Genomic DNA, 15,592 nt, shown 5'->3' on the forward strand with positions numbered 1-15,592 from the left:
TCATGATGACATAATGTAGAAAATGATTGTTTGAACAAATCTATGTTCAATTTCTACTTTATTTAAAGTGTTTATTCCTAAAACCACAGATAACGATTAGCTGACTAGATGCACAGTGTCGACTAGTGGTTTAGATAGTCGACTAGTCTGTGAAAGCCTTAGCACATACAGTACATGGCTGTGTGTTTATGTATTGCAGGTGCACTTTAACACACGCTTTGTGATGAAGACTCTCATGACTATCTGCCCCGGGACGGTGCTGCTGGTCTTCAGCATCTCTCTGTGGATCATCGCTGCCTGGACCGTACGAGTGTGTGAGAGGTCAGTTATAGATTATGTGTGCCTGTGTGTGTGTGTGTGTGTGTGTGTGTGTGTGTGTGTGTGTGTGTGTGTGTGTGTGTGTGTGTGTGTGTGTGTGTGTGTGTGTGTGCGCGTGCGTGTGTGCGTGTGTGTGTGAGAGAGAGAGAAAGAGAATGGAGGGACAATAAATTCAACTGAACATTTCAATTCATTCCGCAGTGTGTAACATAATCCATTTTTAGGGTTTAGTTTATGAGCTTCTCTCACCGGCCAAACATCTGATTTGATCCCGGCAGTGCAGTTGTTTGTTGTTTGTTGCAGGTTATGATTAGGTCCATTTTGTTTTACACCACTAATCAATAAACGAGTATCCAGCAAGAACCTTGTACATCCAAAAAACCTTACAGGAGAAAAAATATTTAGCAATGAATTCTTTATAGTTTGGCTGTCAAGAAATATTTTAGATATAAGGATACACTTGTTTTACTTGAATACTTTATGGCTGTAAACATTTCAAAGTCATGTTTTATTCGTCAAATGCACAGTATAACACAAGGTTATTCTGGACAATAAGATCTTTAGGACAAGGCAAGCAACAACTACATATACATTTAAAAAAACAAAATATCAAATATGAAATGTTAAAAAGAGTCAAATAGGGGCAAAAACATCACACCCAGGTGTTGACATAAGGTGTGCAGGTCCCAGGTTTGCAGCAGGTCCCACCCTGCCTTCTCCTCCACCCCCCTCTCCCCTCTCTCTCACATAAAGAGGTCCCACCCTCCTCCACCCCCCTCTCTTAGGTTATTCTGCCGACTTACAAACTATTTTCCTTTGAAATTGCTAAATTTTAAATTAGTGCTGCGGAGATCTCACTCGCTTTCAGGACAATAACAATGAGAATATTTGCTTTACTTTAAACTGATGGAAAGGTAAGAATATTTAGGCTATTTTGATTGAAAAAATTGTAATATGAATGTAGCCAATTACACGTTTTTTACATGGCGTTATTAAAAGAAGGCTGACTGCCACGCGTAATTGCTGCAGTGCTTTGGAAATTCGTACCACATCTTTCAAATTTATAATAGCGATTGATCGATTGATTCGACGTAGGCTGTCAATTTAGCAAGGTTATGTGTAGGGCTGCTTCTTGTGACAGTATGTTATGTGTAGGGCAGCTTATGTGTAGGGCTGCTTCTTGTGACAGTATGTTATGTGTAGGGCAGCTTCTTGTGACAGTATGTTATGTGTAGGGCAGCTTCTTGTGACAGTATGTTATGTGTAGGGCAGCTTCTTGTGACAGTATGTTATGTGTAGGGCAGCTTCTTGTGACAGTATGTTATGTGTAGGGCAGCTTCTTGTGACAGTATGTTATGTGTAGGGCAGCTTCTTGTGACAGTATGTTATGTGTAGGGCAGCTTCTTGTGACAGTATGTTATGTGTAGGGCTGCTTCTTGTGACAGTATGTTATGTGTAGGGCAGCTTCTTGTGACAGTATGTTATGTGTAGGGCAGCTTCTTGTGACAGTATGTTATGTGTAGGGCTGCTTCTTGTGACAGTATGTTATGTGTAGGGCTGCTTCTTGTGACAGTATGTTATGTGTAGGGCAGCTTCTTGTGACAGTATGTTATGTGTAGGGCAGCTTCTTGTGACAGTATGTTATGTGTAGGGCAGCTTCTTGTGACAGTATGTTATGTGTAGGGCTGCTTCTTGTGACAGTATGTTATGTGTAGGGCTGCTTCTTGTGACAGTATGTTATGTGTAGGGCTGCTTCTTGTGACAGTATGTTATGTGTAGGGCAGCTTCTTGTGACAGTATGTTATGTGTAGGGCAGCTTCTTGTGACAGTATGTTATGTGTAGGGCAGCTTCTTGTGACAGTATGTTATGTGTAGGGCAGCTTCTTGTGACAGTATGTTATGTGTAGGGCAGCTTCTTGTGACAGTATGTTATGTGTAGGGCAGCTTCTTGTGACAGTATGTTATGTGTAGGGCAGCTTCTTGTGACAGTATGTTATGTGTAGGGCAGCTTCTTGTGACAGTATGTTATGTGTAGGGCAGCTTCTTGTGACAGTATGTTATGTGTAGGGCTGCTTCTTGTGACAGTATGTTATGTGTAGGGCTGCTTCTTGTGACAGTATGTTATGTGTAGGGCTGCTTCTTGTGACAGTATGTTATGTGTAGGGCAGCTTCTTGTGACAGTATGTTATGTGTAGGGCAGCTTCTTGTGACAGTATGTTATGTGTAGGGCAGCTTCTTGTGACAGTATGTTATGTGTAGGGCAGCTTCTTGTGACAGTATGTTATGTGTAGGGCAGCTTCTTGTGACAGTATGTTATGTGTAGGGCTGCTTCTTGTGACAGTATGTTATGTGTAGGGCTGCTTCTTGTGACAGTATGTTATGTGTAGGGCAGCTTCTTGTGACAGTATGTTATGTGTAGGGCTGATTCTTGTGTCAGTATGTTATGTGTAGGGCAGCTTCTTGTGACAGTATGTTATGTGTAGGGCTGATTCTTGTGACAGTACGTTATGTGTAGGGCAGCTTCTTGTGACAGTATGTTATGTGTAGGGCTGATTCTTGTGACAGTACGTTATGTGTAGGGCTGATTCTTGTGTCAGTATGTTATGTGTAGGGCAGCTTCTTGTGACAGTATGTTATGTGTAGGACTGCTTCTTGTGACAGTATGTTATGTGTAGGGCAGCTTCTTGTGACAGTATGTTATGTGTAGGGCAGCTTCTTGTGACAGTATGTTATGTGTAGGGCAGCTTCTTGTGACAGTATGTTATGTGTAGGGTTGCTTCTTGTGACAGTATGTTATGTGTAGGGCTGCTTCTTGTGACAGTATGTTATGTGTAGGGCTGCTTCTTGTGACAGTATGTTATGTGTAGGGCTGCTTCTTGTGACAGTATGTTATGTGTAGGGCTGCTTCTTGTGACAGTATGTTATGTGTAGGGCAGCTTCTTGTGACAGTATGTTATGTGTAGGGCAGCTTCTTGTGACAGTATGTTATGTGTAGGGCTGCTTCTTGTGACAGTATGTTATGTGTAGGGCAGCTTCTTGTGACAGTATGTTATGTGTAGGGCTGCTTCTTTGACAGTATGTTATGTGTAGGGCTGCTTCTTGTGACAGTACGTTATGTGTAGGGTTGCTTCTTGTGACAGTATGTTATGTGTAGGGCAGCTTCTTGTGACAGTACGTTATGTGTAGGGCTGATTCTTGTGACAGTATGTTATGTGTAGGGCAGCTTCTTGTGACAGTATGTTATGTGTAGGGCAGCTTCTTGTGACAGTATGTTATGTGTAGGGCAGCTTCTTGTGACAGTATGTTATGTGTAGGGTTGCTTCTTGTGACAGTATGTTATGTGTAGGGCAGCTTCTTGTGACAGTATGTTATGTGTAGGGCTGCTTCTTGTGACAGTATGTTATGTGTAGGGCTGCTTCTTGTGACAGTATGTTATGTGTAGGGCTGCTTCTTGTGACAGTATGTTATGTGTAGGGTTGCTTCTTGTGACAGTATGTTATGTGTAGGGTTGCTTCTTGTGACAGTATGTTATGTGTAGGGCTGCTTCTTGTGACAGTATGTTATGTGTAGGGTTGCTTCTTGTGACAGTATGTTATGTGTAGGGCAGCTTCTTGTGACAGTATGTTATGTGTAGGGCTGCTTCTTGTGACAGTATGTTATGTGTAGGGTTGCTTCTTGTGACAGTATGTTATGTGTAGGGCAGCTTCTTGTGACAGTATGTTATGTGTAGGGCTGCTTCTTTGACAGTATGTTATGTGTAGGGCTGCTTCTTGTGACAGTACGTTATGTGTAGGGTTGCTTCTTGTGACAGTATGTTATGTGTAGGGCAGCTTCTTGTGACAGTATGTTATGTGTAGGGCTGATTCTTGTGACAGTATGTTATGTGTAGGGCAGCTTCTTGTGACAGTATGTTATGTGTAGCGCAGCTTCTTGTGACAGTATGTTATGTGTAGGGCAGCTTCTTGTGACAGTATGTTATGTGTAGGGCTGCTTCTTGTGACAGTATGTTATGTGTAGAGCAGCTTCTTGTGACAGTATGTTATGTGTAGGGCAGCTTCTTGTGACAGTATGTTATGTGTAGGGCTGCTTCTTGTGACAGTATGTTATGTGTAGGGCTGCTTCTTGTGACAGTATGTTATGTGTAGGGCTGCTTCTTGTGACAGTATGTTATGTGTAGGGTTGCTTCTTGTGACAGTATGTTATGTGTAGGGTTGCTTCTTGTGACAGTATGTTATGTGTAGGGCAGCTTCTTGTGACAGTATGTTATGTGTAGGGCTGCTTCTTGTGACAGTATGTTATGTGTAGGGTTGCTTCTTGTGACAGTATGTTATGTGTAGGGCTGCTTCTTGTGACAGTATGTTATGTGTAGGGCTGCTTCTTGTGACAGTATGTTATGTGTAGGGCAGCTTCTTGTGACAGTATGTTATGTGTAGGGCTGCTTCTTGTGACAGTATGTTATGTGTAGGGCTGCTTCTTGTGACAGTATGTTATGTGTAGGGTTGCTTCTTGTGACAGTATGTTATGTGTAGAGCAGCTTCTTGTGACAGTATGTTATGTGTAGGGCAGCTTCTTGTGACAGTATGTTATGTGTAGGGTTGCTTCTTGTGACAGTATGTTATGTGTAGGGCAGCTTCTTGTGACAGTATGTTATGTGTAGGGCAGCTTCTTGTGACAGTATGTTATGTGTAGGGCAGCTTCTTGTGACAGTATGTTATGTGTAGGGCTGCTTCTTGTGACAGTATGTTATGTGTAGGGTTGCTTCTTGTGACAGTATGTTATGTGTAGGGCAGCTTCTTGTGACAGTATGTTATGTGTAGGGCTGCTTCTTGTGACAGTATGTTATGTGTAGGGTTGCTTCTTGTGACAGTATGTTATGTGTAGGGTTGCTTCTTGTGACAGTATGTTATGTGTAGGGCAGCTTCTTGTGACAGTATGTTATGTGTAGGGCAGCTTCTTGTGACAGTATGTTATGTGTAGGGTTGCTTCTTGTGACAGTATGTTATGTGTAGGGCTGCTTCTTGTGACAGTATGTTATGTGTAGGGTTGCTTCTTGTGACAGTATGTTATGTGTAGGGTTGCTTCTTGTGACAGTATGTTATGTGTAGGGCAGCTTCTTGTGACAGTATGTTATGTGTAGGGCTGCTTCTTGTGACAGTATGTTATGTGTAGGGCTGCTTCTTGTGACAGTATGTTATGTGTAGGGCTGCTTCTTGTGACAGTATGTTATGTGTAGGGCTGCTTCTTGTGACAGTATGTTATGTGTAGGGCTGCTTCTTGTGACAGTATGTTATGTGTAGGGCTGCTTCTTGTGACAGTATGTTATGTGTAGGGCAGCTTCTTGTGACAGTATGTTATGTGTAGGGCAGCTTCTTGTGACAGTATGTTATGTGTAGGGCAGCTTCTTGTGACAGTATGTTATGTGTAGGGCAGCTTCTTGTGACAGTATGTTATGTGTAGGGCTGCTTCTTGTGACAGTATGTTATGTGTAGAGCAGCTTCTTGTGACAGTATGTTATGTGTAGGGCTGCTTCTTGTGACAGTATGTTATGTGTAGGGCTGCTTCTTGTGACAGTATGTTATGTGTAGAGCAGCTTCTTGTGACAGTATGTTATGTGTAGAGCAGCTTCTTGTGACAGTATGTTATGTGTAGGGCAGCTTCTTGTGACAGTATGTTATGTGTAGGGCAGCTTCTTGTGTTATTATGTTGTGTGTAGGGCAGCTTCTTGTGACAGTATGTTATGTGTAGGGCAGCTTCTTGTGACAGTATGTCATGTGTAGGGTTGCTTCTTGTGTCAGTATGTTATGTGTACGGCTGATTCTTGTGTCAGTATGTTATGTGTAGGGCAGCTTCTTGTGACAGTATGTTATGTGTAGGGCAGCTTCTTGTGACAGTATGTTATGTGTAGGGCTGCTTCTTGTGACAGTATGTTATGTGTAGGGCTGCTTCTTGTGACAGTATGTTATGTGTAGGGCAGCTTCTTGTGACAGTATGTTATGTGTAGGGCTGATTCTTGTGTCAGTATGTTATGTGTAGGGCAGCTTATTGTGACAGTATGTTATGTGTAGGGCAGCTTCTTGTGACAGTATGTTATGTGTAGGGTTGCTTCTTGTGACAGTATGTTATGTGTAGGGCAGCTTCTTGTGACAGTATGTTATGTGTAGGGCAGCTTCTTGTGACAGTATGTTATGTGTAGGGTTGCTTCTTGTGACAGTATGTTATGTGTAGGGCTGCTTCTTGTGACAGTATGTTATGTGTAGGGTTGCTTCTTGTGACAGTATGTTATGTGTAGGGTTGCTTCTTGTGACAGTATGTTATGTGTAGGGCAGCTTCTTGTGACAGTATGTTATGTGTAGGGCTGCTTCTTGTGACAGTATGTTATGTGTAGGGTTGCTTCTTGTGACAGTATGTTATGTGTAGGGCAGCTTCTTGTGACAGTATGTTATGTGTAGGGCAGCTTCTTGTGACAGTATGTTATGTGTAGGGCTGCTTCTTGTGACAGTATGTTATGTGTAGGGCAGCTTCTTGTGACAGTATGTTATGTGTAGAGCAGCTTCTTGTGACAGTATGTTATGTGTAGGGCTGCTTCTTGTGACAGTATGTTATGTGTAGGGCTGCTTCTTGTGACAGTATGTTATGTGTAGGGCTGCTTCTTGTGACAGTATGTTATGTGTAGGGCAGCTTCTTGTGACAGTATGTTATGTGTAGGGCAGCTTCTTGTGACAGTATGTTATGTGTAGGGCAGCTTCTTGTGACAGTATGTTATGTGTAGGGCAGCTTCTTGTGACAGTATGTTATGTGTAGAGCAGCTTCTTGTGACAGTATGTTATGTGTAGGGCAGCTTCTTGTGACAGTATGTTATGTGTAGGGCAGCTTCTTGTGACAGTATGTTATGTGTAGGGCTGCTTCTTGTGACAGTATGTTATGTGTAGAGCAGCTTCTTGTGACAGTATGTTATGTGTAGGGCAGCTTCTTGTGACAGTATGTTATGTGTAGGGCAGCTTCTTGTGTTATTATGTTGTGTGTAGGGCAGCTTCTTGTGACAGTATGTTATGTGTAGGGCAGCTTCTTGTGACAGTATGTCATGTGTAGGGTTGCTTCTTGTGTCAGTATGTTATGTGTACGGCTGATTCTTGTGTCAGTATGTTATGTGTACGGCAGCTTCTTGTGACAGTATGTTATGTGTAGGGCTGATTCTTGTGTCAGTATGTTATGTGTAGGGCAGCTTCTTGTGACAGTATGTTATGTGTAGGGCAGCTTCTTGTGACAGTACGTTATGTGTAGGGTTGCTTCTTGTGACAGTATGTTATGTGTAGGGCAGCTTCTTGTGACAGTATGTTATGTGTAGGGCTGATTCTTGTGACAGTACGTTATGTGTAGGGCTGATTCTTGTGTCAGTATGTTATGTGTAGGGCAGCTTCTTGTGACAGTATGTTATGTGTAGGGCAGCTTCTTGTGACAGTATGTTATGTGTAGGGCAGCTTCTTGTGACAGTATGTTATGTGTAGGGCAGCTTCTTGTGACAGTATGTTATGTGTAGGGCAGCTTCTTGTGACAGTATGTTATGTGTAGGGTTGCTTCTTGTGACAGTATGTTATGTGTAGGGCTGCTTCTTGTGACAGTATGTTATGTGTAGGGCTGCTTCTTGTGACAGTATGTTATGTGTAGGGCTGCTTCTTGTGACAGTATGTTATGTGTAGGGCTGCTTCTTGTGACAGTATGTTATGTGTAGGGCAGCTTCTTGTGACAGTATGTTATGTGTAGGGCAGCTTCTTGTGACAGTATGTTATGTGTAGGGCTGCTTCTTGTGACAGTATGTTATGTGTAGGGCAGCTTCTTGTGACAGTATGTTATGTGTAGGGCTGCTTCTTTGACAGTATGTTATGTGTAGGGCTGCTTCTTGTGACAGTACGTTATGTGTAGGGTTGCTTCTTGTGACAGTATGTTATGTGTAGGGCAGCTTCTTGTGACAGTATGTTATGTGTAGGGCTGCTTCTTGTGACAGTACGTTATGTGTAGGGCAGCTTCTTGTGACAGTATGTTATGTGTAGGGCAGCTTCTTGTGACAGTATGTTATGTGTAGGGCAGCTTCTTGTGACAGTATGTTATGTGTAGGGCAGCTTCTTGTGACAGTATGTTATGTGTAGGGCAGCTTCTTGTGACAGTATGTTATGTGTAGGGCTGCTTCTTGTGACAGTATGTTATGTGTAGAGCAGCTTCTTGTGACAGTATGTTATGTGTAGGGCTGCTTCTTGTGACAGTATGTTATGTGTAGGGCAGCTTCTTGTGACAGTATGTTATGTGTAGAGCAGCTTCTTGTGACAGTATGTTATGTGTAGGGCAGCTTCTTGTGACAGTATGTTATGTGTAGGGCAGCTTCTTGTGACAGTATGTTATGTGTAGGGCTGCTTCTTGTGACAGTATGTTATGTGTAGGGCTGCTTCTTGTGACAGTATGTTATGTGTAGGGCTGCTTCTTGTGACAGTATGTTATGTGTAGGGTTGCTTCTTGTGACAGTATGTTATGTGTAGGGTTGCTTCTTGTGACAGTATGTTATGTGTAGGGCAGCTTCTTGTGACAGTATGTTATGTGTAGGGCTGCTTCTTGTGACAGTATGTTATGTGTAGGGCTGCTTCTTGTGACAGTATGTTATGTGTAGGGCAGCTTCTTGTGACAGTATGTTATGTGTAGAGCAGCTTCTTGTGACAGTATGTTATGTGTAGGGCTGCTTCTTGTGACAGTATGTTATGTGTAGGGCAGCTTCTTGTGACAGTATGTTATGTGTAGAGCAGCTTCTTGTGACAGTATGTTATGTGTAGGGCTGCTTCTTGTGACAGTATGTTATGTGTAGGGCAGCTTCTTGTGACAGTATGTTATGTGTAGGGCAGCTTCTTGTGACAGTATGTTATGTGTAGGGCTGCTTCTTGTGACAGTATGTTATGTGTAGGGCAGCTTCTTGTGACAGTATGTTATGTGTAGGGCTGCTTCTTGTGACAGTATGTTATGTGTAGGGCTGCTTCTTGTGACAGTATGTTATGTGTAGGGCTGCTTCTTGTGACAGTATGTTATGTGTAGGGCAGAATTTGAGACAAGAGTCGTGATTCTGCTCATGTTGTCTCTGTGTCAGGCAAAGTTGCACATGCTCGCGAGGGCCTTTTGTCTATTATTTTTCTTTTATTCCAATGGACTGACTTACCTTCTATCCATGTCTGGTGTTTCCCTCAGGTATCATGATGCCCAGGATGTGACCAGTAACTTCCTGGGGGCCATGTGGCTCATCTCCATCACTTTCTTGTCCATCGGCTATGGAGACATGGTTCCTCACACCTACTGTGGCAAGGGAGTCTGTCTTCTCACTGGAATCATGGTCAGTACATTCCTCTCTCATCTGTGTGTGTGTCTCTCTCTCTCATCTGTCTCTCATCTCTCTCTCTCTCTCTCTCTCACATCTGTCTGTCTCTTTCTCTCTCTTTCTCTCTCTCTCCATCTTCCTGGCCGTTGTCCCGACCCGTTCTCATTCCCGTCACATCCCTTGGCATCACTATAACGATGCTGAACGTCTGTATAGGATGCACTACAGTAGGTCTTCCATAGACTCCATGGTAAAGCAGCAGTATTTAGGCACCTGCAATTCTCTATCCTGGACCACGGAACACACAGTCTGGCTACATTTTCTGCCCAAATAAGGCATTCTGCTTTGATGCATTTATTTGCTTGAGCTCTTTAGTGCTAACATGAATTTAAAAGGTTATTATGGTTGTAGACCAATGTAAATAAAAGAGGCTTGCATTCACCATTTGATGTCACCTGCTAGATAAATAAATATTTGGCTCATAACAAGTTATTTCAGTGGTATCTCAATAAACCTCATAAAATATAGTACTTCATAATGACTGTATCATTACATCTACTTTATAATAAGAACAATTTAAATAGATGAAAATATGAAGATTTTTACTTTGTCATAGGATAGGACAAAATTAAGATTGAGTGCCAGCCACTTTTGGAAAACGGATGCTCCCAGTGCCAGCCCTTTCAGAGCGTTTTCAGTGATTTCTCGAGGCCCACAGAATATTGTGTGATATTACTATGTAAACACCGAACACGCCCAAAGAACGATGAGACTATCTTGTATCATCAGCAAAAAAAAAGTTTATTGATATCATTTTCCGTTCTTTAGTTATGAGCAGTAGAAGATAGGTTGGTTTCAGCAAAAACAGACGTTTCAAACTAGAAGCTGAGATAATGAGCCTTTTGTGAAATGAAGCATTTCAAGCACATCACTGACTCTGAAGCTAATATTTTCTGATGTAGTGACACCTCAAAAATAATTTCCTTGAATAAAGAGCGAAAACAAAGGAATTTTGATGGCAAAATAATATTTTTTAGCTGCAACCAGCAGCGCTGGCCCCTGCGTGTGCCTACACTTTCTTGCTGGTCTTGATTTACTGCTGGTGGGCATCAGATATTCTAGCTTGTGTTTGCCAATCTGTCTGTCCATCGAGCCTGCTGTCTGGGTCGGTGTTGTATGGTGCCCTGCGTGCCCCACCCCCCTCAACTGCACACTCCTCCTCCATGGGAGTGTCTCTGGTGGCTCTCTGCTGCGTTTGCTCTGCACTGAGCACTACACCCAGCTTTTTCACAGCGTTCCGCCGTTTTTGTCGCCGGCTCCCAGCGCTTCCAGCTGAGAATAATGTAACCTTTTCTGGCAACTAATCATGTGGAGGGGCTATCGCAGCGGAGACGGAGGGGCTCAATTGTGGAAGCAGATTGGCTGCTGCAGGCACAGCTAACGTTATGCTTCATGCATATCGATGCATACCGATGCGGTTTCCCTTTCCCCATGACTTCTTCTCTGTTTTTTCCTCACCTTTCTCTAATCTGGAGAGCACTGTCGCCACCTAATGGGTCCGTAAAATAGCTTATATACCATCAACATCCCCCATATTTTTACAGGAGATGCATCAGGCTTTGATCCACGTCCCACCGTCAAAAAACGCAATTGACGACTTTAGTCGTCATTGGCACTCTACGTTACTATTTGAATTGACGACGATAGTCGTCATTGGCACTCAATGAGTTAACATAACAGACATTTTTGGAAAGGCCTTGTCCTGGAGAGGACAAGGCTGGACATATGTCAAGATGAAGAAGTATTGCAGTACAGGTAGTTCCTGTACTGCAATATTGCCCTTTGAACTCTGACCCCAGGCTACTTTTGATGACTTATTCTGCAGCAACCCAAAGGGCTAGAGAGGCGGCACTGAGTTGGGTTGAAATGTGTCAAGACCCGGTGTTAACAGTTTGGATTTTAAAGGCAGAGAAGCAGGCTAGGCAGTTTAGCAGGAAGAACATGTGTTTTATTTTTTAATGTGGCTGGTGGTAGGTCTGCAGGCTTGGTCTGAGGCAGGAGTCCAGAGGCTCAGGCAGGCAGGCAGGAGATCCTGGGCAAGAAGATGAGGAGAAGGTTAGGATCGGAACAGAGCAGAAAAGCAACAATTGCTAGAGAAGCTGGAGACGCGACTGACGTGTAGATGAGTCTATGGGTGTTGGGCTGGAGCTTATATGGCCAGGCTGATTGTGACGGCAGGCAGCTGTGAAGCTGAAGCTCTGACTCCAACACACCAGGGTCCAATCTGCTGCAATCATGCCCCACACACACTCATACAACACACATGCAGAAGAGGGAAAAAGACCGTGGCAGATGAGGCTGAGGGCATGACAAAATGCAATATTTTCTGAAATTATCCTGCTTCCCATTATGATGGCTAAAATTGGACAAAAGATTTGTTCTTTTCCACCCTCAATACCCCAGTAACAATGTCAATGTTCACAACGTCAACTATGGGAGAAACAACAACAAAACCCACAAGCAGGGCTTTTATTGTGAAGTGCTCATAGGAAGTGCTGAACAGCGCAAGCTGTAGTTTTTCCAGGTGGAAGGTTGCAGTTATGAAAGGGCAAGCTGCTCAATATTAGAAAGATGCAAAACAATCTGAACAAACATGTTATAAAATGATATATAAAAAAAAGCATAAATATGCTTTTGCTTGCGATTTTGTGCTATTTTGCCGTGATTTCATCAGCTCTGTTACTTGGGCAGAAAGAAGTACTGTATGTTCAATGACGAAACGGATTATGCAACGTTTAGAAATGTTAACTCCCAACTGCATTCTGAGTTTATTGAAATCCTACTGAAATAACTTCTTACATTTATTTTTTTTAAATATTAGCACCAAAGAGCTCAAGTAAAGAATGCATCAAATCAAAATGCCATATTTGGTTAGAGAAAGTAGCCAGACTGTGTGTTCCGTGGTCCAGGAGAGAAAGTTGCAGGTGTCCAAAACTGCCACGAGAGGCTATGGAACACCAGGTGCATCCTATATAGACACAGAAGAGGCTCTGGAACATCAGGTGCATCCTATACAGACACAGAAGAGGCTCTGGAACACCTGGTGCATCCTATACAGACACAGAAGAGGCTCTGGAACACCTGGTGCATCCTATACAGACACAGAAGAGACTATGGAACACCTGGTGCATCCTATACAGACACAGAAGAGGCTCTGGAACACCTGGTGCATCCTATACAGACACAGAAGAGGCTCTGGAACACCTGGTGCATCCTATACAGACACAGAAGAGGCTCTGGAACACCAGGTGCATCCTATACAGACACAGAAGAGGCTCTGGAACACCTGGTGCATCCTATACAGACACAGAAGAGGCTCTGGAACACCTGGTGCATCCTATACAGACACAGAAGAGGCTCTGGAACACCTGGTGCATCCTATACAGACACAGAAGAGGCTCTGGAACACCAGGTGCATCCTATACAGACACAGAAGAGGCTCTGGAACACCTGGTGCATCCTATACAGACACAGAAGAGGCTCTGGAACACCTGGTGCATCCTATACAGACACAGAAGAGGCTCTGGAACACCAGGTGCATCCTATACAGACACAGAAGAGGCTCTGGAACACCTGGTGCATCCTATACAGACACAGAAGAGACTATGGAACACCAGGTGCATCCTATACAGACACAGAAGAGACTATGGAACACCTGGTGCATCCTATACAGACACAGAAGAGACTATGGAACACCTGGTGCATCCTATACAGACACAGAAGAGGCTCTGGAACACCTGGTGCATCCTATACAGACACAGAAGAGGCTCTGGAACACCAGGTGCATCCTATACAGACACAGAAGAGGCTCTGGAACACCTGGTGCATCCTATACAGACACAGAAGAGACTATGGAACACCTGGTGCATCCTATACAGACACAGAAGAGGCTCTGGAACACCTGGTGCATCCTATACAGACACAGAAGAGGCTCTGGAACACCAGGTGCATCCTATACAGACACAGAAGAGACTATGGAACACCTGGTGCGTCCTATACAGACACAGAAGAGACTATGGAACACCTGGTGCATCCTATACAGACACAGAAGAGGCTCTGGAACACCTGGTGCATCCTATACAGACACAGAAGAGGCTCTGGAACACCTGGTGCATCCTATACAGACACAGAAGAGGCTCTGGAACACCTGGTGCATCCTATACAGACACAGAAGAGACTATGGAACACCTGGTGCATCCTATACAGACACAGAAGAGACTATGGAACACCAGGTGCATCCTATATAGACACAGAAGAGGCTATGGAACACCAGGTGCATCCTATACAGACACAGAAGAGACTATGGAACACCTGGTGCATCCTATACAGACACAGAAGAAGCTCTGGAACACCAGGTGCATCCTATACAGACACAGAAGAAGCTCTGGAACACCTGGTGCATCCTATACAGACACAGAAGAGACTATGGAACACCTGGTGCATCCTATACAGACACAGAAGAGGCTCTGGAACACCAGGTGCATCCTATACAGACACAGAAGAGGCTCTGGAACACCAGGTGCATCCTATACAGACACAGAAGAGGCTCTGAAACACCTGGTGCATCCTATACAGACACAGAAGAGGCTCTGGAACACCTGGTGCATCCTATACAGACACAGAAGAGGCTCTGGAACACCTGGTGCATCCTATACAGACACAGAAGAGGCTCTGAAACACCAGGTGCATCCTATACAGACACAGAAGAGACTCTGGAACACCAGGTGCATCCTATACAGACACAGAAGAGGCTCTGGAACACCAGGTGCATCCTATACAGACACAGAAGAGGCTCTGGAACACCAGGTGCATCCTATACAGACACAGAAGAGGCTCTGGAACACCTGGTGCATCCTATACAGACACAGAAGAGACTGGAACACCTGGTGCATCCTATACAGACACAGAAGAGGCTCTGGAACACCTGGTGCATCCTATACAGACACAGAAGAGGCTCTGGAACACCAGGTGCATCCTATACAGACACAGAAGAGGCTCTGGAACACCAGGTGCATCCTATACAGACACAGAAGAGGCTCTGGAACACCTGGTGCATCCTATACAGACACAGAAGAGGCTCTGGAACACCTGGTGCATCCTATACAGACACAGAAGAGACTGGAACACCTGGTGCATCCTATACAGACACAGAAGAGGCTCTGGAACACCAGGTGCATCCTATACAGACACAGAAGAGGCTCTGGAACACCAGGTGCATCCTATACAGACACAGAAGAGGCTCTGGAACACCAGGTGCATCCTATACAGACACAGAAGAGGCTCTGGAACACCAGGTGCATCCTATACAGACACAGAAGAGGCTCTGGAACACCTGGTGCATCCTATACAGACACAGAAGAAGCTCTGGAACACCAGGTGCATCCTATACAGACACAGAAGAGGCTATGGAACACCAGGTGCATCCTATACAGACACAGAAGAGGCTCTGGAACACCTGGTGCATCCTATACAGACACAGAAGAAGCTCTGGAACACCAGGTGCATCCTATACAGACACAGAAGAGGCTCTGGAACACCAGGTGCATCCTATACAGACACAGAAGAGGCTCTGGAACACCTGGTGCATCCTATACAGACACAGAAGAAGCTCTGGAACACCAGGTGCATCCTATACAGACACAGAAGAGACTATGGAACACCTGGTGCATCCTATACAGACACAGAAGAGGCTCTGGAACACCTGGTGCATCCTATACAGACACAGAAGAGACTGGAACACCTGGTGCGTCCTATACAGACACAGAAGAGGCTCTGGAACACCAGGTGCATCCTATACAGACACAGAAGAGGCTCTGGAACACCTGGTGCATCCTATACAGACACAGAAGAAGCTCTGGAACACCA

The 15,592-nt window shown here is 44.2% G+C and overlaps 1 protein-coding gene across 1 annotated transcript in view; it reads left to right on the forward strand.

The window, feature by feature from the left end:
• The window catches only part of kcnn3 (potassium intermediate/small conductance calcium-activated channel, subfamily N, member 3), a gene marked incomplete at both ends in the record, with an annotated part of 143,502 nt that overhangs the window by 80,342 nt on the left and 47,568 nt on the right, over positions 1–15,592 (forward strand). Inside the window, 2 exons of the mRNA XM_083644664.1 lie at positions 200–321; positions 9,541–9,682. Of these exons, the coding sequence (XP_083500790.1) occupies positions 200–321; positions 9,541–9,682 (264 nt within the window). The remainder of the gene's footprint in view (positions 1–199; positions 322–9,540; positions 9,683–15,592) is intronic.

This window comes from Poromitra crassiceps, assembly GCF_964638095.1.
Source record: "Poromitra crassiceps genome assembly, chromosome: 1".
Lineage (NCBI taxonomy): Eukaryota > Metazoa > Chordata > Actinopteri > Beryciformes > Melamphaidae > Poromitra > Poromitra crassiceps.